Below are 24,908 nucleotides of genomic sequence, written 5' to 3' on the forward strand. Positions count from 1 at the left end.
TTAGCTTTAGGGTTATGGTCAGGGTCATTGCGTGCTTTTATTGTATGTTAAAGAGCAGCTCAGATGTTCCTCAAGGTTTTTCTTCTGTTTCATAGAAGAATGAAAGTCATCCAGGTTTCAGGAAATAATAATGTTTTATTGTTTGTTAAACAACGTGTTTCATGTGAAAGTGTTTTGCGATCATCCAACCGTACCAAGTAACTGTAATTTGTCATGTGTTTGTTTAAAAGTTTGTTCTTTCTGAGTTTTGATGAGTTGTAAACGTTTGTAATAAAAGCCGGATGTTGATGTAGTAATGTCCGGTCTGATAGTGTTTTCATCAGAGATATCTTCTGAGAGTTATTACACACTGATCTGTGTCTTTGTGTCCTATAGGTTACGCTCTCATGCCAGCGGTCAGGTCTGATCTGTCTGACTCCAGTGAGATCTCATCTCGCTCAAGCATCGTCAGTAACTGCTCCGTAGACTCCATGCCCACACCAGCTTCTGTTATCTGTCCGCCAGAGACGGGCACACACAATGACTGCGGTCAGCCTGGCACCAGGTAACGTCACGCCACTTTCCTAGAGCTGTGGAGTACAAAGAGTTCATTAAACAAGCTTTACTGCAATCAATTTTGGTTTAATGTTGCTTCTGCAATTTCATTTTTTAACATTTTTCGTTTTTTAAAAAGTCAGTCGTTAAAGTGACAGGACATTAATAATAAGTATCTCACACCGACAGTAGCAATTTATGAAGAAATGTTTATTTGTGCTCTGCAGTAAAACAGGCATCAGGGTTTATACACTGAGATATGTTGACGTGGCTTATTGGACTACAGCAGACAATATAAATCATCTCGTGTTAGTTTCAATGCTGTTCTGCTGTAGTCTAGATTCTCTCAATCGCTGTGTCAAGCTGACCTCAACTAAAACAAACTTTGTCACATTGAAACTAAGGCCCTGTTTACATTAGAGCAGTTGTGTTTTAAAACGGCATTTTAAAATGAAAACGATCCTCGTTTATACTGGCATTTTAAACAGAATCTTCATCCACACTATACACAACCATAAACGCATGAAACATGACCAATCACGTAACTGGGCATGCGCATAAAAGTCTTTGAACCTATAAAAATGTGTTTGAGAAAGTCTTCAGCTCCCCCCTACAACATATTAATATGATTAATAGGTTTATGTTGATGTTATAAATGAAACAGAAAGGTGTTTATGATTAAAAAAGGAAGCATTCAAGTGAACAGTACTAAACAGTAGCGAAATGCAAACTTAAATCAAACATAATAAGAGGTAAACACCAAAATAACTTATCTTCCCTTACCTATCGCTGTTCAGTGTGCAATTAATTAATAAAAATGAATATGATGTTAATATTTAAAAGTGTGCGAGGTCCGTGCACGTCCTCCGCTAGCAGGAAATAGCAAAAAGCGCAGAAATAGCAAAAAGCGCAATCGGCTAAACAAGCATTAAATATTAATATGATGTTGATTGTATTGTTTTTATTAATTAATATTCATAAAACGTATCAACAAAACATCGATTAAAATTAAGAGACAAATTATATGAAACGAAATTTATTTTAAAGTAGCAAACAAAACTTAAATTAAACTCAAAAATAATGTCTGACCCATTACAATTCTCCCTTCATATTGGCCTTTACAACGTTTAAAATTACAGTCTATCTTTCGTAATAAGCTAACTAAATTTCAACAAAACATAAACACCATTACAACAATACTCAAACCCAACAATACTCAAACATAAATATAAAACAGACATTATCTATGGATACATGTTAAAACAATCTGATATAGCGTTTATAATAGCTGGTTGGTAGATGTTTACTATTTTTGGCAAAACCTCTGTTGCAACCCTCCATTTACCTGAATAAAAATAATTTTTACTTTGAAAATGATGCGCTGTCACGTTAACATCAGCTGTTCGTTTACATAAGACTCCATCTACGTTCATTTACACTCAGCGCAACGTCTGAGTTCTCAAACTAAAACAGGGTGTGCAGCGTTCGCGTACGAATCTGTTTATGAGGGTCGAAAGCGATGGTGTAGTGTAAATGAAAGGCGTAAACGTAGCAAAAGTAACGCGTTTTAAAGGATAAACGCATTAATGTAAACATAGCCTAATTTCACTTTGATTGCAACTCACTGTCTGAAGATAATCAAAAAATATTATTTATCAGTAAAAGTATTTTAATTATTTCCCAGTTCGTATGTCCCCCGATATTCCATGGCCAGAGGCTCGACTTTCACCTCCTCCACCAGTACCGAAGAGTTGCCGGGTGCCGAGCACGTCTCCGTCTCTGAACTGGCAGACAGCGGGCGTGGGAGCTGGACCTCCTGTTCCAGTAACTCTCACGACAACCTCCAGACGCTTCCGGGCCAGCGCGCTTTAGATCTGTTGAATCATCGACACACTCCCATGGGCGGCCCGATCGCTGAGGTGGAAATGGGTCCGGGCCTGCATGAGGACAGCTGCTCTCGAGACGGCTCTGAGTTCGGTCAGTCCAGACAGTCCTGGACCTCCTCCAGCTCTCTGTCCGACACCTACGAGGGAAGTTACGGCACCGTCAAACGCAAGGCGGGAGATCAGACGACTTCTGACGGACAGGAAAGCACAGATCCTGCGTACAAAATGATCACGTCGAGCACGGATAGAGGACTTATAGGTAAGGGGCCGGCTCAAGCAGACGTTTCTACATGTGCCATTTTGTCAGGTTTTCAAGTGTCGTTCAATATGATACAAGCAGATTTCACTTAATAGTAGAAAAGTAACTTTATATTTCGTTTCGTTTTTTTGAATCGGCATACTGTACTGCCAAGTTACTCATTTCAAAAACACAACAGAGTAGCTGAGAGAACATCTAGGAAGTGACATCACAAATACAAACTAACACTTGGTTCCGACTAGGGCTGTCACGATTACGAAATTTGGCTGACGTTAATTGTCTAATAAATTGTGCCGATTATGATGATTAATTGTTTGTTTTATTGCTTTGACATTTAATTCTCGTACATTTTTTTTTGTTTGTTCATGAAATAATTTTCACACATTGTTGTGATTATTTAATTAAATCTTTTGCAAGATTTACCTGCCAGAAAATATGAATACATGTAACACATATTTAAAAGTAATCGGACACCGTCTCGATTTTATACAGGCGCTGCAGCTCCCCCTTGTGTTTTTTAGCGGGATGTGCAATCATTGCAGTGATCTGAAATCATTGCGATGAGGTCAAACAATTGCGATAAGACGATTATTTAATCATTGTGACAGCTCTAGTTCCGACTCAATTTAAAAACAAACAGAAAACTGAAGACCAGTGGTATCTGTGCAAATCTGCTTTTATCATCATTATGTTTGCATGCTGCTTTATTTTAAGTTGTCAGTTTTTTTAGTAAACGTCTTTTTCATTTATATGCCCCGTTTGTTTAATTGATGTTTGTCTTGTGTTTGTGTGTTTGTTTGTTTTTTGTCTGTGCTCCCTCCCTTTCATCTCGGTTACGTCCTCCGCTTCCTGTCAGTGTACTGTGTAACGTCACCCTGCAAAGATGATAGATTCAAAGCACCGCCCCCCACTCCTCCAGGTTACCAGGGTTTGGCTCTGGGCGACGCACACGCACAAGAAGGAGTCTTACGCCCGCCCCACATAAAGCCGCCCGACTATAGCGTGGCACTGCAGAGGTGCAAACTGCGACACAGCCTGGCTGAGGCGACGCTGTCCAGACCGTCCAGTGTTATTCTTCATCCTCACGTTGATAGCGAGGAGGGTACGTTGTCAGACCCTAAAAAGCATTGGGTGGATCAGGAAACATGTCATATTTCACAAAATCAATGAAACAGATAAGAAAATGAAGCCTATAACGATCCGAATGCTTTTAAAATAGGTTTTAGATATGTGTTTTCATTAGGTGAAATATGACATCAGGTTTAAAATCATGGGAAATAATAAATTCTTATTGTGTGTGTGCTTATGCTTTGCTCATGTCTCTCACTGTATGTGCCATAGTGTTTGATGTGCTTTTAAAGTGTGTTCTGTCAGTTTTGGTATAATATGTATTAGAGGTGTCCCCCACTAAGGATTTACATCAGAATTGTCGAATCTTGCCTATAGTGTGTGCATGGGTTGAGAGGGGGACCAGACCAGACCAGGTAGTCAACAAATGGTTAACTTTTATATTCTTTTATAAGCAGCACACCGAAACATCTTTCTGATAAAGTGACCTTTCAAGTGATGAACAAAGATGAAACTGATGATGCATGACGATCTTTTTAAAGTTAAAATGAAAGGCAGTAAAAACATTCGTTAAATGATTCCTCAAAACGATGTACAGAGCATCACACATATAACAAAAACATTTTTGATAACGGACCATCATTTTAAATCACAAGAAAGACAATCGTGTCAGGCATAAATATAGGTTCAGTGCAGATATTTTCCTTTTTATCACCGAAGTTTCAGGAACAGCTTACCTGTTCTGTAGCTCAACTTTTGACAAGATAACCACCCTGTTTTAAATACATTTTGAAACTTGTACCTGTCGAAAAAATCTATTTTTGATGTTTAGTTTGATGGACTCCTAAATATGATCTTAAATGTGACATGCAGAACACCTAGCGCATTCAGCTAAATCACAACAGCGATACAACGAAAAGCTATCCAAAATTGACAGACTTAAAGGAATAGTCTACTCATTTTCAATATTAAAATATGTTATTACCTTAACTAAGAATTGTTGATACATCCCTCTATCATCTGTGTGCGTGCACGTAAGCGCTGGAGCGCGCTGCGACGCTTCGATAGCATTTAGCTTAGCCCCATTCATTCAATGGTACCATTTAGAGATAAAGTTAGAAGTGACCAAACACATCAACGTTTTTCCTATTTAAGACGAGTAGTTATACGAGCAAGTTTGGTGGTACAAAATAAAACGTAGCGCTTTTCTAAGCAGATTTAAAAGAGGAACTATATTTTATGGCGTAATAGCACTTTTGGGAGTGCTTCGATTTGCCTGAAAAGTCCGCTCCCCTTCTCACTCTCATAATGGGAGAGGGAGGGTGTTGCTGCGCCAGGTCGAAGTGCTCCCAAAAGTGCTATTACGCCATAAAATATAGTTCCTCTTTTAAATCCGCTTAGAAAAGCACTACGTTTTATTTTGTACCACCAAACTTGCTCGTATAACTACTCGTCTTAAATAGGAAAAACGTTGATGTGTTTGGTCACTTCTAACTTTATCTCTAAATGGTACCATTGAATGAATGGGGCTAAGCTAAATACTATCGAAGCGTCGCAGCGCGCTCCAGCGCTTACGTGCACGCACACAGATGATAGAGGGATGTATCAACAATTCTTAGTTAAGGTAATAACATAGTTTAATATGGAAAATGAGTAGACTATTCCTTTAAACTAGATTAGAATTTACCTTTATAATTTAAAAAAAACATTATAAAGTCACAAAGTAAGCCACAAATAGTTATATCAGACAACCCTGAGTGTTTATAAATAAAATAAAAATAAAGAAATGATTAAAATAACAAAAGTAGATCCAGAATTACCAACTTTGTCTTTTTAACTGCAGACACAAAGAGACAACTGCTTCACAATGGTTTATTAACCTGGAAACCTCTTCCTATATAGATGTGTAGCCCTATCACGGAGGTTGTTGGATTTATTAACGCACTTTAAAAATATTATTGAAAGCTACTTTTTCACATATTATTTGCATAGTATTATGATAATGATAATAGGCTTTATAATAATATATTGGGAGAAAATTAAGGAAAATTAAATGATCCTCATTTCATAACACATTTGAATCAGGCTTCTCCCATTGATGCATCAGGTGTTCGACTATTCGGGGTCACCTAATATGTATACATGTAGATGCACACATTTTATACGTACTGTAAACTCTGGTCAAGGGACTATTTTTAAACTTTTTGCTAACAAGCCACTATGGGCAGTGAAATTCCCAAATTTTGCCTTAATGTTGTTGTTGGGAAGTGATGTTTGATACATTAAAGTGTTTTATTTATCTGAGCTAGACCTATTTAAATGTATATGACCACTGAAGTGTACAAACCCAAAACCTTAGGGTTTGGTCAAAATTTTAGTGTCATGTGACACGCTGGCAAATGGACCTCTGAAAATCATGCATGTAGGTTCAGCTCGCACAGACCTATCGCGTATAAAATTCAAGTACCACAAGAGCAATTTGAAAACATACAGCAGCAGTCTGCTCTTGAATTACACTCACAATACTTTGATGCAGCGACTCGTGACCTCTAACACAGCAGAATATATATCCTCTATATAAATGAAACCTGACAAAGTGTGTTTAGTGAGAGTGATCGTGTTACACGCCACTGTTAATATCCACATGATAAATACGTGCCTGCTACACACTCATCGAAAGGATTTATGATAAAAGAGACGCTCACGTTCACAAAACACTAATTTAACACTAAATTCTGATTCCACATGAGATTAAGTATCTGGCAAACGTGATCGTCTCTTTTATCATAAACCCCTTTGAAGCATCTGCAGCAGGCTTGTATTTTATCATAATACACATATTTTGACAAGAAGAGCCACACGCATGACTGACTGAATACATGTTTTGACGAGGTTCGCATCATGCACCCTTAAAAAAAGTCACTGACCGCCAATGTTCGGCAGGTTTACATTTTATGCATTTGGCAGACGCTTTTTTTTATTAGTCAAAATCAATGTCTTTATTCATAAATAGGTCATTTGACACCAATGAGGACATCTGTCGATGATCTGACTTTTCTTTGTAAGCTTAGAATTTCTTCTCTTACGGCGCATTCACACGGGGCGTCAGCGTTAACGCTTCCCATTCACTTTTAATGGGTGACGTCATGCGTTGCCGAACTGAATTGTGGATCCGTCGGCGCCGCGTCAGTGCCGTTGCTCGCGGCAGAAGTTGAACATTTCTCAACTTTTCAAGCGGCAACGCGTGCTTCAGCCAATCAGATCGCCTTATGCAAATTGCCTAGACAGAGCCAGCCAATTACGTTTATGGAAGAATGGAGCATGTGTAGCGGCCACTGTGATTGGCTGTTGGCCACGCTTCAGACAAGCCTTCTGTTAAGCGTTAACGCTTACGCCCCGTGTGAATGCACCGTTATTGTACATTGAACGGGTAAGTCCAAGGAGGCTTCCATGTCGTTTCGTCATACTGATAAAGTATAATAGCAGAGAGGGACAAAAAGCACTAGCCTACAGCAACGCGTTTTCATTCAGAACACGTGAACCAGCTGAAACGGACAAGGAGATCAGTGAGTTCATAACGGCTACCGTAGTTGCAACACGCATTTGGAAAAGCGAGGCGCTAGAGAGCACTATTCGTTTGAATGCAAAATACAATTTCACCACTAGATGGGGGAAATCCTACTTATTGTCCATTTAAAATAAAACTTTACCCGTCTTACAGTTAATTGTGTATGGATACAAGAAACACTGTCAGAGTATTGCAGTTTCATTCATATTAACAGAACAGTGTGAATGTTACACAACAGGCCATAAACCATCTCAGTATTTTATAACAGAAAGAAAAACTGAACTGTCCTCCAAAAATAAACTCATAGTTCATTGATGCATGCAGCTTATTACGACATAAATATCTTTGCACTAATATTCACTCGTATTCATTTTCCTACAAATTCATCACTCACACAAATCTTGCACAATGTATCTGATGCATATTAATTCATCCATTGCAGAGAAATTTGCAAAACAATACAAAATTAAGTCTTCGTAAAGTTAGCACTATTCACTGCGAATGGATGAATATTAGCAAACAAGCTATCGTTAATTTGAGCAAGGCAGCTTTTGGTAGCTCTGATGTCAAATCTTGATGCCCAATTCTGATTTGTTGCCTGTATCCAATTTTTTGGACAACACGCTTACATAATCTTTTTAAAGCGACCCGTATCCGATATCAACATTTACACTAAACAGTTGGCGAAACAATTCAAGGTAGACATACTGACCCAAAACAGCTCAAACCAAAGAAGTAATAAAACGTCAATAGACACAGACAAAATGATTATAAAAGATTATAGAGCTTTATTTCTGTAACAAGACATAAAACTTCACCATTGCTCCATTAAGTGGAGCCGTCGTCCTCCATTGCACTGCTCAGAAGATTTATGTGATCACCAGTGTGCACCTGAGTTGACATCATTTGCCGGCGTCACATTTTCAATGAGGCACACACGTCTTGAGATGGGAATATCCGATCTGTCCACATACACGTGAATGCATGGATCCGATGCGTATACGATTTATTTCCACATATGAATGAGGCCTTAAACCGATCTAAGAATATTGAAATGAAATCTATGCGTTTTTTTCCTGCTTAGACATCCGTGGGTCATATCCGATCTGTGGCACAAGAGAAAAAACTGGGAATAAGTCAGTTCAAATATGCAATGTAAATGCGGCCCAAATGTAAGACGTGTGTTTGAGAGATCAGCATTGGGTTTGCTTGGGGGATACCATAAAGCAATAATATCCCCAGCTGGTTCTGATAACCAGGATTTAACCTCTCTATCGGATGCGAAAAACAGAATTTTTTTATGACAGACAAAAGTTTCAGAGGTGGTGTGTTTGACACAAACGTGATTGACACAATATGAGGTCGTATTTATTTTTTAACTTGCAAACATTTTGGAAGAGTATTTCGGACTCAATGTGCGTCAGATTAGATGCATTTAATTAGTAAAATTAGAAATGAGATTTACAGGATATAGTGATTACTTTTGCATCTTTTCTTCATATAAATGGATCGTTTGACTTCTGTACACTCGAAATCTTGTACAATTGAATTCAATGAATTTCTGAGCTCAGCAATCATTTTAATATAAATGAATTCAGTCATGAATCATATCAGCTGTTTATTATTCATCTATGTTGTCGCTGTCTGTGATTCTGAGTCTTTGTTTTTTCTGTCTGTCTTTCAGATGAGCAGGTGTCTGCAGTGTGACACCAGACGTGTGATGGACATCTGACCTTCATCTCAACACACAAACAAACTTAAACGCAGCCATGCTTTCTGAAAATGTCCATGCAGGTTTACTCCAGTGTTATTCTGGGATCATATTTTTATTTGGACAGATCTGTCCTTAATCATCAACAAACTCGTTTGAAGAAATCTTCATTGGCTGCCGGAAGATTCGTTGCATTTTCATCTGATGCAAAGCTTTAAACACCTCAACATTTAGTTTCGATTTCTTATATATGGGAAAATGATTTGAAATATCTCAGAAATGAAACCTGTCACTTTATTTATGATCAATACTTTACAATACCAATTTCACAATCGAACTTTTATCTGACAGCCTTACCCTGAACACATGTTGTGGTTGAAATATACAAAACAGCTGCTATAGATTGAACAAAAGAGTTGATGTAAATGGTTAACTTTGGTTTTCCTTTTCACTAACACATTCCCAGTCTGACTGTGCACAGTTTATGAGTGGACCTGTTTCCAAAGATGAAGAAATGTTGTCTTTGTATTTGATTGAACTGACTTTGATGTCTCCGTCTCTTAAACAACTTTTCATGTGATGTCATCATCAGGTCCTCTTATATTCAGACTCCTCCCACCCAGTTATTATTTATCAGAATGATTCCACATCATATTAAGATTTACACAATGTTTTAATGTAAAGTGAGATCCTCTTAACTGCTCAGAGATGAACACTGATGGTACTTTAATGATGTTTATTTTCACACGGCTTACTGTATGTGCTGAGCGGTTTTCTACACGAAGACTTTTGTGTGGTAGCGCTTCATTACGCATGCGTCGGACGCGTTTACCAAAAGTCCTACAATTTGTTTACAGTGTTTCTTAGAGCTAATGGTTGTCTATTTTACAACTAAAAAGCGCGATCGTGCCGGGTGTGGCTAGACGTAGACGTAACAAGTTTATTTTCCATGCAATAAGATTGTGTGGAGGCAGCAGCGTCGGGCATCAGCTCGCCCTCCATCTGACTTCTTCTACATTCATTGTCAGCTTTTGGATTTGCTCCTCGTGTTGTTGTTGTATATAGTGACTAAGATCAATACTGCTTGTCAGGGGATAAATATATTTATATGCTAGATGTGCATTTTCATTCTTAGGTAGTTAATGCTCTTTGGAAAGTACATTTTGTATAGAATGCAAAAGTTTAATAGTTGTTGCTCTGTAAACAGATACATTTGTACATGAACTGAATCTTACAGTAGCTGTATAGCGTTAAAATGAGACGAATCTGTATTATATTATGGGATATAACTGGAGTATTATCTTTTTTTTTATTTACTCTGCCTGTCTGGATGCAATTTTCTTGGCTTTATGTGTTGTTTTATCATACAGCAACATTGATTGTTGATATTAATGATATAAGCTTCATTTTTTTTTACTTATTTTGTGTTTGTAAATGAATGTTACTGATCATGTACAGCTGAACACAGAGCGCTCTATAAAGACTGTATTTTGAATATTTTGTTAATAAATCTGGGGTTTTGATGCTCCGGTTACTGGACACAAATTTCTTTAAAGTTTCTTGACTTACATGTTTCTTGTGTTTGTAATTGATCTGTTAACTTGTTGGTTAAATCCTAAATATTCATTATTTTATCACTATTTTATGGTGTACAAAGATATACAAAAAAAGTTTATTTAAAAGAAGAAACACTAAGGCAGTGTTGTTTTCCTATCACAGCCTATTTTGTTCCTTATTCCTAAATGGTCATATTATATTGTTAGTTTATTTATTTAATGCATGGGATGTTAGAAAATCACAGACAATTCTATTTCATACAAATACACCACAAAAGAAAGCAGTGCTTTTTGCATCATTTACAGTTACAATTTAGTATTAGTTCATGAATTTGTAAATGTAGTACTTGTTATGTCAACCTTTAAACAACACAAAACAAAAAGTCAGGATCATGTGATGATTTGAGAACGTTTTGAAGAGCATCTGATGCTTTGATGGAAGAAAGATAATCTCACCTCTTAATAAAACGATTTGCTGTGTATTTTTCTCCATCCTAAACTTTCACTGTGCTCATCCCACATAAACCGTGCAGCCAATAAGAAATTTAAGTGGTCAATATGCGTTATTTTATGATGTTCCATTAGATGTACTTTTAATAATACAAACGTTTTTTTCCAAAACAAAAAAATAAGTTATTTATGATTTATTTTCACCCTGTTTCTAATCCTGTGACTGATTTGTGTTTCTTTGGCTTTGTTTGGTGTAAACATCCACTTAGGATTGACAGCCTACATGCTGCTGGATAACTGCAGTTTTACTTGCACGTACACTCTAAAAATGGCTGGGTTATTTTTTAACCCAAAATGCTGGGTTGAGTCTGTTGGGTTGTTTTGCCGGGTTATTTTTTTTACATTTTAAACACTTTTTGGGTAGTTTCAGTTTTCTAGGTGTTGGGTTAAAACTGCTGGGTTATTATGTTGGGTTGTTTGAAGAGGCTCACGTGCTTCGCGCCCTTGATGTTTGAATGTGCTCAGCAATGGTCGTCGTGAAAGGACAGAGTCACTGAAGCAGTTGTTTCAAGGTAAGTTTATATGCTTTTGTGAACATTTCATGAATATAAACAAGATTATAACATTTTGCGAGACAGCAACGTGTTAATTTATACTGACTAAGACGACGGGTGTAATTTGGAGGAATGACGACTGTTACCTCAGATCGCCATTTACACAAATTGACTTGAATAATCGTTCTAAGATGTTTGATATGGCATATTAATAAAATTAATAAAACATGTTATAAAATCCACATCACACGGTAGATTACGTTAACTCATGACAATTTCTGTAAGCCTTTAACAAAGCGAGTCAAAACCGGTACAGAGTGGACCTCCGCAACCCACTTCGGCTTTTTGTGTCACACACGCGCATAGTTTTCCCTTTCCCAGCTTAACAAGCGATAGCGACGCTGTTAAATTAAATTTAGCGACAAACGAATTGCTTTCTTGTCATTCGATATGTAAAGACAGACCACAAAGGGCGAGGCGCGAGCAGAAGCACATGTTAACTTTACCGGCGGCGCCACGGCGGAGGATCACGGAGCCGCCGTCTGTCACTGAGGCAAAGACAAGAAGCACATTCACTTCACAGTCGGTACGGCAGGTAACGCGTCGATAAATTAAAACGAAACAGCGTTTCCAAGAACTGGTGTCTTATATGTATGCTTGTTCCTCTCTTTTAAAATGAAACAATAATTTAAGTGTTTGAATATGAACTGTCTTGAAAACAAACGTATTTGTCACCAAGACGGAGGCTGCGTGGAAGTGACATGTTAACAAACATGTATATGTGTACTGTTATATGAATTTAGATGTGTTATTGAGTCGTATTTAGTTACTATTTTATATTAATTTCATAATATTTTTGGGTTGTCTCCTGTGATTTCAAATTTATATTGACCAACCCTCTGATCTGTGGCTGATGACTGTAACAGAGATGTTATGTTTTTAGCAGAGATCAAATGTGATGTTGTTTTCCAATTCTTTTTTTTTTAGAGTGTGCAGAGTTTTTATGTCCATCCATTGATGAGGCTAGCAAGACCTTCAAACAACTTCAGCCAGTAAGTATAACATTTAATAATTCCTATTTAAAATATATTTAGAATGTCTTAATTATCTGCTAAATTTTAGTTCTGCAGTACTTTATTCTTTATAGTCAGATCAGATCATCATATTTGTCAGTCTGTGTGGTTTGCAGCCTTTGTTGTTGGCAAAAAAGTTAAAGGAGTGTAACACCAAAGTCTTATGCAAACTGTAAACAGGCTATTGCATTTTTTGAAAAAAAATCTCACACGTGGTGGTAATGCGGCCAGGGATGCAAATGAAACCCTTATAATTTTTATAAAATATATAATTCACTTGGCCCACATGGTTTTCTGAATACTTCAATCTGATCATTCAGTTCAGACCACTAAAAGTGTTTTCCTCTTTTGTAGATTGCAACAAATGTGGTGGAATTTCTTCTCTGGACAGAATCCTGGAAACCCTTTCCTTTCTTCCTGGCCATGGGAAACATGCAGCAGACCTCTCAATCTTTTTTCTCAATCAGTCTCTCTGAATACGGAAGTGACTTAAACTGCAATTCGGCCAAGATGGCGACGGCACGCACCGCCTACTTTAAGCTTCAAAAATGCTCTTCACAAACCAATGGGTGACGTCACAGACACTACTTGCATATTTTTTACAGTCTCTGGTTTAAAGGCATTTTAAGTGCTTAAAAAAATAAATACCCCAGGCAATGTGCTTCTATGGGAATTCCTGTAGTCTGTCATTTTTCAAATGGATGAATCCCCTGCTGTTCGATTCCTTTGTACATCTTTGTTCGCGACGAGTAACTTTAATAAATGAAGTATTTTTAGTCAAATACATTCCATTCTGTGAAACTTAAAACATTTGTTCTTTTAAAAAACTTTACACATCTATGAATGATTTTACTTTTAATTGAACAATTACATTGTTTCTTTTTTACACTGCTGTAGTTTTGTTTATGTACATTTCAGTATTTCATATATATACTGTAAAATTACAAATTCTGTCTTAAATTCAAACGAATTGATTCAACCTGTTACATTGTTACTTCAATGTGCATAATTTATGATATTTTATAAATATATTTATACTTGGGTCAGTAAGCAGTCCTTTAAATGATTTTGCAACTTACAACTGTAAAAATGTAAGAGTTTGTAGTTATTTTGCAATCAAATAAACATTTATTTGCTGTTAACAATGGTCTTGATTTACAATAAAGCACATGATAAAAATAACCCAGCAAGAATAACCCAAAACCCAGAATATTAATCCCATAAATGGTTAAAATGACTACATGTTGGGTTTTCTCAACAACCCAACCTGCTGGGTTAAAATGTGTTACCCAACGTGTGTTCTGTCCAATATTTACCCAGCGCTGGGTTGCCAATTGGGTTGTTTTTAACCCAACCATTTTTAGAGTGTACAGCTTCTCAAATGCCCTTTTTAACCACATTGTGTATTTATGTCACAAACACCCAAACAATCACATATGGGTGGTTTCCCAGACAGGGTTTATCCTAGTCTCAGACTAAAATGCACGTTTAAGCTGCTTTCATTTCAAAACACCTTGCACTGAGATATTTCAACATATATCAGTGCCATTTGTTTTGTCTTAAGATGCACACTAGTATTGGTTTTGTAAGGTATGTTTGTAAAAACTATGGGGCGGTTTCCCGGACAGGGATTAGACTAGTCCTAGAGTAAAATAAATGGAAGAGCTGTCCAAACTGAAAACAACTTGCACTGACATATCTTAAAAATACATCAGTGCCCTTTGTCTTGCCTGAAAATGCACAGAAGGCATGTTTGTTAAAACTAGTTATATTTCCTAATTACTAAGGTGTAGTTCTGCCTTAAGCTAATCCCTGTCTGGGAAATCACCCCATAAAGTTGAACCTGATTGGTCCTCTTCTGTGCATTCGAAGTGCTCACGCAGATAGAACCTTATAGAGCCAAGTTAGAGTTCGACTTTGTAGATAGAACCTTTTTTTATAAAATGTCCCAAAATGTACACAACTTAAAAAAAACATCAAATAATGTAAATAAGTTGTCACAGAATAAGAATATGTGAATAACTCAATTTTTACAAAAATGTCAAATAGAACCTTAGCCTATAATTCCAAGGGGACGATATTTTAAAATACATCGGTGCTCTTTGTCTTGCCTAAAAAATGCACAGAAGTTTTGTTTTTAGTAGGGCATGTTTGTTAAAACTAGTTCAATTTCCTCATTAAACTAAAGCCTAGTCCTGGCTTAAGCTAATCCCTGTCCAGGAAACCATCCCATAGTGTTTAAAATCAAAAGTTTTTACCACTATTGGGAACATATGAATCACTTGCGATCCCAGACAGCGCTCTCCTCCAGACCTCCCTGGTCTTTCCAACAGAGGTTACTGTTTTAAATAAAATGTTGCCATACTTTCATGCACCCTATATAGGGGCGGTTTCCCGGACCAGGATTAGCTTATTCCAGGACTAGGCCTTAGTTTAATTAGGAAATATAACTAGTTTTAACAAATATGCCTTACTAAAAACATTACATGTGTGCATTTTGAGGTAAAACAAAGGGCCCTGATGTATTTTAAGATATGTCAGTGCAATTTGTTTTCTGTTTGGAGAGCTCTTAAAAGTGTTTAAGTCTATGACTAGTCTAATCCCTGTCTGGGAAACCGCCCCTATATTGTATATAATAGATGTTACACTAGGAGAACATGCACATGCCACAATAACTAACCTGTCACAAGGTACGGTACAGAAGAGCAAACATGGACCTCTGCGTGTCTCATAGTCGGTGCTCTGTGACTTTGTTATTGTCTAGTCTACCCTTGAAAAGGGTTCAACTTAAAAAAATAAGTTGCAAGGTTGCCTTGAAATTTAAAAAAATATATTAGTTGACAAAAATATTAATTGAAAAAAAGTTAAAATTGTTTAGTTGAATGAACTCAAAAACCTGGTAACTTACTTTTTTAAGTTGAAACAAATTTTTTTTGGGAGACAACACAATGGCAAAAGTGAGGTGTCGCCCTTATCTTGTCAGGGGTGGGAGCAGATTATGGGTTGTTTCCACTTTAACTATAACGTTAACTATAACCATAGCTATATTAGCATCCACATCACAGGACGACAACGGTAACTTTGTTAATTCGCTCATGCATGCAGTACTTATGCAAATCACTTACCTTCAATGGCATTAACTAATATTAACTAACGTTAAATGTGTAAATAAATGCAAGAAAAACAAATGTTCTCAACAGTAAGTTTGTTTGTGTAATCTGATATCTTACTTTTTTGCGTAGTCAATGTAGTAGAATAAAAAGCATTACTGGTGAATTTCACAGCAACTGCATCAGCGCTGGTTACCTGGGGCCTCATTTATAAAATGCTGCGTAAAAATCATCCTACATTTGATCTTACAATCATTTATCGAAAATGCGTACGTGTGATTCATAAACCCAACGCACGCGCAAAAAACGCGCGTACCCCTTTCAAATCTATAAATCGCAAATGAACCTGGGGCCTCATTTATAAAGCGTTTTTACGCACAGATTTGATCTTAGACCGTGCGTACGCTCAAATCCACTCAAACGCTCAGATTTATAAAACTCGTCTTTGACGTGGAAAAGTGCTTACTTCCACGTCAGGTGCCTACTTGACGTACGCACGTTTCCTTGTGGCAATATTGCAGTATTGCAGGTAGGCATATTCGAAACTTTTTGTTTTGTACCTTTTGTGGTCAACATACAGAAACATTTTTTCATTTGTTTTGGAGTTGTCCTTATTCAAAAAAAAAAAAGGTTAGATTTGTGCTCTTTTGTTAGAATTCATATATTTTGCTTAAGACTTTGTTTGGAAAATATTTAAGTAGTTTTTTTCTCTTATGATATCTTATTACATAAGAAATATTATTTGATTAATGTGTTACTTTTGTTTGCAACTTTTATTATAAATAAATGTAAATATGGGGATTATAAACCATTATTCCGTATTTTTTTATTAGATTTTAGGTAGCCTATTGCTTAACTTCTATTAATAATCTGATAAACTAGAAAGCTGCTAAATGTATGTATGTCAGCATTTCCATGTTTTTATTAAATTATTTTTCTCTTTCATCCCCTGGCTAATGTAAAAAAAGTGTTGAATATGTTTGATAAAAAATAAATAAATATTCGAAACTTTTACAGCGTCAACATCATCTGTATTAGAGCTTAGATCGGGCACAAAAAACCATAACCGATGCTCCTGCACGTTGTGTCCGAGCCCGGCCCGACCGACACATTACAGACAATGTTTTAACAGTGCGCCGTGACGTTCTCAACTACAATTCAGAGTTGTTTGAATTACAGAAATCTGTTTAGAATGATCGTAATGAACTAATGCAACAAGGACGAAGCATGTAAACTGCGGTGTTTGTTTATTCAGAATAGAAACCTAAAAACATGCAACAATGATGCACACAGTAAATGAACAAACTGTGGAGAAGGCCTACTAGGCTACTCCAAAATAATTTAACCAGGTTTTAGAATATATTTTAAAAATATGTTGGCCTATTTTGATATTTTAAAATGTAGGCCTATTCTAATGGAAAAAAATGCGCCCAAGATATGTTCAGGAAAGATTTTCTAGTTCATCATCTTTTCAAAAAATATTTTAAAAATATAGCAAAATTGTTTTGCGGTTTTTAACGCACATGTAAATGTTACAGAACATGTGCTTTATTGAATGAAAGTAAAAACGATCAAATTTAATGATTAAAACAACGTGAAAGGAACTAAGTTGTAAAGCCTCGATGTACAATAAGGGACATGCTACATTTAAGAGTGATGGGTATTTCAAAAATTAATATAAATTATTCCCATGCATCGATTTTAATGTTGAACATCTGTAAATCCAAATGAATCCATATGGAATATATTCCGACAGTTTAAGATACGATCTTTGAATTTTAAAGCCGAAAATATCTTATTTTAACACCGCCGCGTAGCAAACTGAAGCAAAACTTTAAAGACACAAATATTACGTTTAGCCTATGTGTAAAATTATATTTAAATGAAACTCGTGAACGGAAAGATCCACTAATAATCGGCTAATCTTGAATGATGTCAATAAAGTTTCCATGTTAAAATTTAGAAATATTAAAAACTTAAGCAAACGACAACAAATATGTTTTCTTACCACTCGCCATTGTAGCAGTCAGAGAATTTGGCCTTTGAAAATTTAATATTTATATGCTAATGAATTAAATTAGGGGCGTTTAGAAGGCGGAGTTCTAAGAGCATTCAGCTGCGCACAAATTTAAGATCATTTGCGATTTATAAACCACACATCTGGAAAAGAGGCGTACGCACGGTTTTTTGTGCGTAAGCTCCTTTTCTCTGAATCACACTTACGATCATTTCAGAAATGGTCTTAGATGAAATGTAGGATAGTTCCTACGTCGCACTTTTATAAATGAGGCCCCTGAACTTGTGCGCAGCCGAGCAGTTTCATATCTCCGCCTTTAAACAATGCCTAATTAATGTCACAGACATATAACAGAGCACTTCTCAATGTTTAAACCAAATTTCGAGCAGCAAGATTGGTTTATATTTCCAAAAACCTGCAGCAATCAGACAAGCAAAAGTGCGTACGTCTGGCCAGACCCTGACGTGGCGCTAAGCACTTTTCCACAGTTTTTATAAATATGGACTTTGCAGTGGATTTTTGCATACGCAAACTTTACGATCAAATCTGTGCGTACGCACGCTTTATAAATGAGGCCCCTGAGGTCATTTTATGTGATGGACTTCTTCACAGTGTCATCTGTCATTTCAAATATGTGTGCACTTAAAGTTCAAATAGATTCAAAGGGCTGTCATTGATTTATTGTTCATCAGTTGGAAAAAATGCTCAGAAAGTGATCCCAACAATATAGGTCCATGTATCTTTATCGTTATAGTTGTGGTGTGAACTGCCCTATTCTCTTTAAAATATATAGTTTTAAAAATTGCTTTATATTATAGTTTTAGTAGACGGCTGTTCACATTATAACGATACAGCACACGTGCCTCCTCGCACAACCTGATTTTGCACACGTTTGTGTGTCAACAAGGGAGGGGCTTCGAAAAAAACCTTTCAACCAATCAGCGCAGTCACGCAACCTCGTGCAATTTGCCTACCATAAAAGTACTAGAGAACAATGGAAGTGCAGGTTTGACTCATTGTGAATAATTCCAGTGCCCCTACCAAGATTCGAGCCTATGGTCTTCCACATGGAAGACAAAGGATCTACCACTGCACCAGAGAGAACGTGCTGTCAGGCAAGGCACAACATAGAGTTGATTCTTGTAGAATCTACACAAATATAGTTTATCACACAGACAGCTTCACCAACCATTCTAAAATCTGTGATTTACTGAAACATTGCACTTGCAGAGAATTGGACCAATGATGTAGCTGGTTGTTACTTTGTTCAGTAACAATGTTGTCAAAGCTTCCTTTGTGAAACTGGCATCTTGGTTATGGTAAATACAAGCAGGCTGGTCATTGGTTCAGTTAATCCAGACTGTGCTGTTTTTGTGGTCTCTGTGCTCAGGAGAGAATTCTACCAATGCATTAGGAGACCACAGCAACTGCACAGACATATAGAAACTCAACATAGAATCAAACTAGATGCTTGTAAGAGCATTAGTAAGATTTTTAATAGCAAGGAGCCTGTAGAGAAAGGCAGATTAATATACTTCTTGATAAGGCCCCATCAATTTAAAGACCACTTAAGTACTTTTTAACAGGGTTGATTTACAAGGCCAACCTAATCCAAGTATATATCGCTGCAGCCCAGAGACTGCAGGTGGGAGGACCTTATGCTGCAAGTGGGAGGAGCTTATGCCGCAAGTAGGAGGGGTTTCAGAAATGTGCAAGTAGGAGGAGTTTACGCTTCAAATGGGACGGTGGTGAATTCTCTGGAAGTTTGTACAGCCCACTTGCGGCTAAAGCTCCACCCACTTGCTGCTAACCCACCCATTTGCAGCTGGCTCCGACCTCCGTTTATACCCTTTTCACCTACTCAGCACTGAACTGAACAGCAGTGATTTACAAAGTCAGCCCAGCTGGCCCTGAACTGAACAAGGGATCAACCTTGTTGCTCTGGTCTTGAACAAGACGTTGGTTTCCATGTGATACTTCCTGAAAATTATGCAGCTAGAATCTTCCACTTAACTTGTCCAACGAATAGGTTGTTGAACACTATGAGAACACTAACTGAATGTGCTTTTACATGGAGACAAAACAAAAAAGTTGTTAAAATGTAGATGATTTAAATTGAATTTAGTCACACATATTGCATAAAAAAGCAAAGCAGCTGACCACACAGTTCCAGGAGACCATAAAACTGCAAAGAAAACTTTAAATTTCATGGAAAGATCAAGCTACTTGCTTTGTTAAGATAAAAGAGAAATTGCATAGAGAACAATGCAAGTGCAGATATGAATACAACAGACAATGTGCACTAAGCTGCTGTCGAATTACAACACACTAAACAAACTAGACAATCAGAACTTGTTACGTATTTCTAAAGGTGCGACTTCATAGAACAAGGAACATAGAACAAGCCCGTTTTTAGGACAGTGAAAACAGCGGTATAGAGTAAAAGTAAATTGTATGAAAAATACTTCGTTTTTTCACACAGGAAACATGAACACATGTTATAATCTAATTTTGACTACTATTTAGTACTGATGGTATGCAAATTGGGACCCTGACAGCCATAGTGTCCTTTTTACAACAGTAAATAGATGATGTCAGTTTGCCTTTTATGGCAACTACTACACACTAATGGGTGCTTTACTGTTTTGGCATTTAAACCCCCTTGGCCCCAAAAATTGTGGTTGGTTAACATTTACATTCACGCCGTTTGCAGACACTTTACAACTTTCAGTGCATTTAAACATTACATTTTATCAGTATGTGTGCGGATTTAAACCCCTAAATGTTTCCATTGATAACACAATGCTCTTTCGATTGAGCAACAGAAACATTGTTTAAGTTGGCCTAAGATCATTAAAAGAACCCTCATTCAAATTACAGCAGTCGGCTAAGAAATGCCTCTTGCAACTACTGTATTTCTGTCCAGCAAATAAGAGATCTAAATGCGCTATTGATTGATGCTACTTGTATGCAATTGAAGTCAATGACTGTAAAATCATTCTTAAAGGCGCACTAAGCAAATCTGTGTGACGTCACTTCTTCGAAGGGTTGTCAAACAAAACGGAGTGTAGCTAACTCCTCCCCTCCCTTCCGTGCTTTCTGAAAGAGTCATGAATGCGCGCCCAACCTCCTCTCCCAAATCCTTCTTGTCGTTTATTGGCTGGAAAACTTTGTTATGTTTCGTGGTGGTAGGTTTGACCACTTTGTTTTTGTTGCAGTTTGTGGAGTCTAGCTGGGCTGTTTACAGAGACCGTGTTTTTTTTACACCTTTAAGCCATTCAATCTCATTAAAAGCCTGAGACATCATTTTAGCGGCATTTTCGCTTGTGCCTTAAAACTTTGTAAGCACAAACATGTCTACCAGACGCTTGGACAAGTGTTGGTTAATCTTATTATACATTATTACAATTATGGCATGCTCACTTTATCATCTGAGTGTCAGAGCATACTTTCTGCTGCTATTGCTATATGGTTTTTTATTTTTATGTCATTAAGTTAAACATAAAACCATTTTACCTGTACGTATAGGGTGTGCACACAGTGCTTGTGACACAATTTTTAACATCAGAAGAGTGCAAACGTACTGTACGTACCTGATTTTTTAAACCTTGTGTACATTGTACGCGTAAAATAAAAATTCTGTCTGTACTAAATGTGGATATTGTTTATATATCTGTCTATAATAAATAAATATCCACACATTCATCTTTCCATGATCCTTTATTTAACCATCCTTGTATTTCACGAGTTCGTGTATTCAGAACAGGGTTATTAATATGCGTATTTGGCTTGCTGTCCAAGGAGAGGGCTTCGAGCTAGTTAATGGCCTGAGCCTTAGGCCCGAACCCAGAACAATCCCCCCCGTTCTGGTTAGAAAGGTGACTAGCCAACCGTGCGGAGAAGAGGAGCTGAAGGGATGCTGAAACTATCGAGGAATGAGGGTCAGTTGATTTCCAGTCTATATAGGTTTCTGTTAATGCCGTTCAGGTGGACACCTGATTGCTGACTGTCGACAGCTGGTCGTAGTTATGAGGTGATTAGGTTGATTATTTGTTCCTCCCGAACTTTGTTAATAAAACATCATTAAGCATCAATGCATATAAATAGATTTTTTGTATTAACAGGTATCATTTTAATGAATAGTTACATTGTTTTCATTTCATTATCATTGTATACTGAAGGCTTAGTTACACTGTGTGACAACTAACCCCGCTGTTTAAAAGTTAGTTCAATCCCAGCTATCATCATGTTTCAAAATGCTGTTATGTTTTAGGTAAAAGACAGTGATTTAAATAATATAAGGTTGGATTTGGTGACTTACACACCCGACTCGGAAATAACAAAAAACATAAGATGAAGAAATTTACTTCCATGCCTCCAAAACACTCTTTGTTCAATATCTTAAACACATCAAAACTTTTCACAAATTCTGACAGTAAAAAAAGACCAAAAGCACAGATTGCTCGACCTTGTATGAATATGTAAAGTAGCTGTTTTACAAGTAACCCTGTGTTAGTTTGTGCCCCGCTCATCACTACTGTACACTGTCAGACATTTTTAGATTTGGACTTCTATCTGTTCAAGTGTTAAGGATTGTTTTAATGTATGACATAAAGGGACTCCATGCGAGCTTTCTTAAGTTCATTCTTAAGCCACTTCTTGGCTTTTTTGTACATAAATACCGTTTTGGCGCTTAACCGTTTATGGCTTTTGGCTCATGAAGCGATCAAGTTTTTTGTATTAATAAAGTGTGAAGGTGCTGGTCACAATATTTTGATATTTGAAGTAAAGCATTTAGATTTATTTTGGTTTATTATTGGATTTTTCTTGTTCGCTGTTTTTTAGTGCAAGATCAGGCAACACTAGTCAGCAAACCTCGTGTCATTTTCTGAACCGCACATACAGAAGACTTTTTTCCCTTCTAGGAATTTATTTTTTCAGAAGAGAGATCTGTTTATGATGTACGTTTAAACACTTGATTAACTACTAGATAGTCCTGTTATTTTACTGCAACACACTGGCAGCCAGCAGCCAGTCGTATCATACGTGCAGGCAAACACACAAATCACACACATCACACACATCAATGCGTGGCTAGCACGATGTCCTCAAAGTCAGCAATAATTTGTTTTGCTTACGAAAATCATTAAGAATTTATTTGCAAGACATCTGGCAAAAAGAAGACACCTCTATCCCTTTCTTTTCTTTGAAATCAGTTTTGATAGGAAACTAGTTGACATAAAATAAAAATTTCAATGGCAATGACAAAATGCAATAGAGGTATTTTTATTACATTTTTATATTGCCATTGGTTTATTAAGTTGAAAGGTTAAAGTATTAATAGAAAGTAACAATTTACTGTGAGGATTTAAACAAGGAAATGAACCCAAATGCAGACAGACTAAAATAATAATTTATTAACAAAACAGGGGAAAACAAAACCCACGAGGGGGCAAAACAAGACAGGGTAAACGCTACACTAAACTAACATTAAACTAAACATGAACCAACATCAAACTACATATAACAGAATAGACTAAATAACTTCAAAACTTACAGACACCAGAATCAGGAACACGACAGGGAATGTAACAATACGAACGTGCACTGGACAACAAACACAAGGACTCTTAAATAGGGAGAAAGTAAATGACATACACCTGGAAAATAATCACAAGTAAGGGATCGTGGAAAAAGTGACGAGACCTGGGAAATGTGTGGTCAGAATAAACCAATACAAAAACCACACATTTCCCACATAAAACATGGTACTGCCAGGACCCCGAACACAAAGACTAGATGTTATAAAACAGATGATTTCAGACAGATCCTGACATTTACAATACAAATTTTGTATCTTTTTTCAATTTAATTACTTTCTGGACTCGATCAGACTCGACTTGGACTCGGACTTGATGTTTAATGACTTGGTCTTGACTCGTACTCGACAAAGGTGGACTCGGACCCAACTCTACTGACCGGCAGTATGACCACAACAATGTGAAATATAAAACTCTATTGAAAGAAACACTTGAGTTATTATCACTGTATGGAGCTGAATTTAACCAAACTGTTAAAAGTTAAAAGCTCTCATCTACAGATTAATGCCATTCACCCGCATTAACATCAATGATGAATACTCAAAAATCAAACCAGGTCCCGGTGTAAAATGAAGCGATGATATAATGGCACAGATTGGAAGTGAGTTTTGTTTAATGATTCTTTATCATTGATATGTGATGAGCTCAGGAGAGAAGAGGTGTTGGCATCTGAATATTAAGTCATCTGTTCAAAGCTCTGCATACATGACAGAGAATATTTTAGGGCATTAAATGGGCATTTTTATTCAGCTCTTTCCTTTAGGCTCGTACAGATCTCCTGGAAATGATTCATAAGTACTTTTACAATATGCATTATACATCACAACCGCAACACAGCGCTTCTGAACGCACACAGAAGAGAGAATTAAAGGATAATTCAAGAGAAAAAACCTCACACTGATTCACTTCACATCCTCAGCTTCAAATTCTGTGCATTTATTTAAGTTTTGTGGGTGAGTTTTGACACACAGTGCAGTGCCAGAAGGTTTTTGTATCTGTAGTTCAGGTAAAGGTAATGATATATGCTCATGATATTTTTGGTAGTCAAGCATAGGGTCTCTTGATAAACATGTGCATCTTAAACTGATTTAAAGGCTGAAACTGTTTGTCATGATGAGATTAAATGTTTATAAAACATTGAACATCTGTTTGTTGAGTGTGTCATAAAACCAATGATCACATTGTCTTTTAAAGAAATATTTATAGGGACAGTTTGTTTAAATAAGATGTAAACACATATAATCCACGAATATTCTCCATTTAAAGTTCTGCTGAGAAATCTGTTCATTTCTAAGATGAAAACACATTGATAATGTAGTTTAATGAAAGTACAATTGATCAATGAATACAGTAAAGATGTACGTGCGGTAAAGGATTATTTAACCAGATCTAGTAAACAAAGCACTGTGTTACAGCAACAAATCAGCAGCAACTCTATGCAGTTTCACGCAGATACACAAGGTGGCAGTGTACATTCATCTGTCTTCATGACTGTGTTTAAGTGCAGATTGTGTTTATGCTA

The 24,908-nt window shown here is 36.8% G+C and overlaps 1 protein-coding gene and 1 long non-coding RNA gene across 11 annotated transcripts in view; both read left to right on the forward strand.

Moving 5' to 3' along the window:
* The window catches only part of LOC129438458 (rap guanine nucleotide exchange factor 6), a 95,423-nt gene extending 84,852 nt beyond the window's left edge, over positions 1-10,571 (forward strand). For 8 of the 9 annotated variants that reach the window (XM_073871026.1, XM_073871030.1, XM_073871027.1 and 5 more), the window contains 4 exons: positions 376-544; positions 2,219-2,679; positions 3,536-3,781; positions 9,000-10,571. In XM_073871026.1, coding sequence (XP_073727127.1) covers positions 376-544; positions 2,219-2,679; positions 3,536-3,781; positions 9,000-9,022 — 899 coding nt within the window. In that variant the 3' untranslated portion in view covers positions 9,023-10,571. The remainder of the gene's footprint in view (positions 1-375; positions 545-2,218; positions 2,680-3,535; positions 3,782-8,999) is intronic. The other variant, XM_073871033.1, reaches the window with a different exon arrangement.
* An 837-nt stretch (positions 10,572-11,408) lies between these two features.
* Positions 11,409-13,493, forward strand: LOC141366203 (uncharacterized). Of its 2 annotated transcripts, none has more exons than XR_012371303.1 (3): positions 11,409-12,181; positions 12,574-12,638; positions 13,014-13,493. It is a non-coding gene; the product is annotated as an uncharacterized lncRNA (long non-coding RNA). The 2 variants fall into 2 exon arrangements; XR_012371302.1 differs by having other exon boundaries at positions 11,409-11,604.
* The last annotated feature ends 11,415 nt before the right edge of the window (positions 13,494-24,908 follow it).

This window comes from Misgurnus anguillicaudatus, chromosome 9, assembly GCF_027580225.2.
Source record: "Misgurnus anguillicaudatus chromosome 9, ASM2758022v2, whole genome shotgun sequence".
Classification (NCBI taxonomy): Eukaryota; Metazoa; Chordata; class Actinopteri; order Cypriniformes; family Cobitidae; genus Misgurnus; species Misgurnus anguillicaudatus.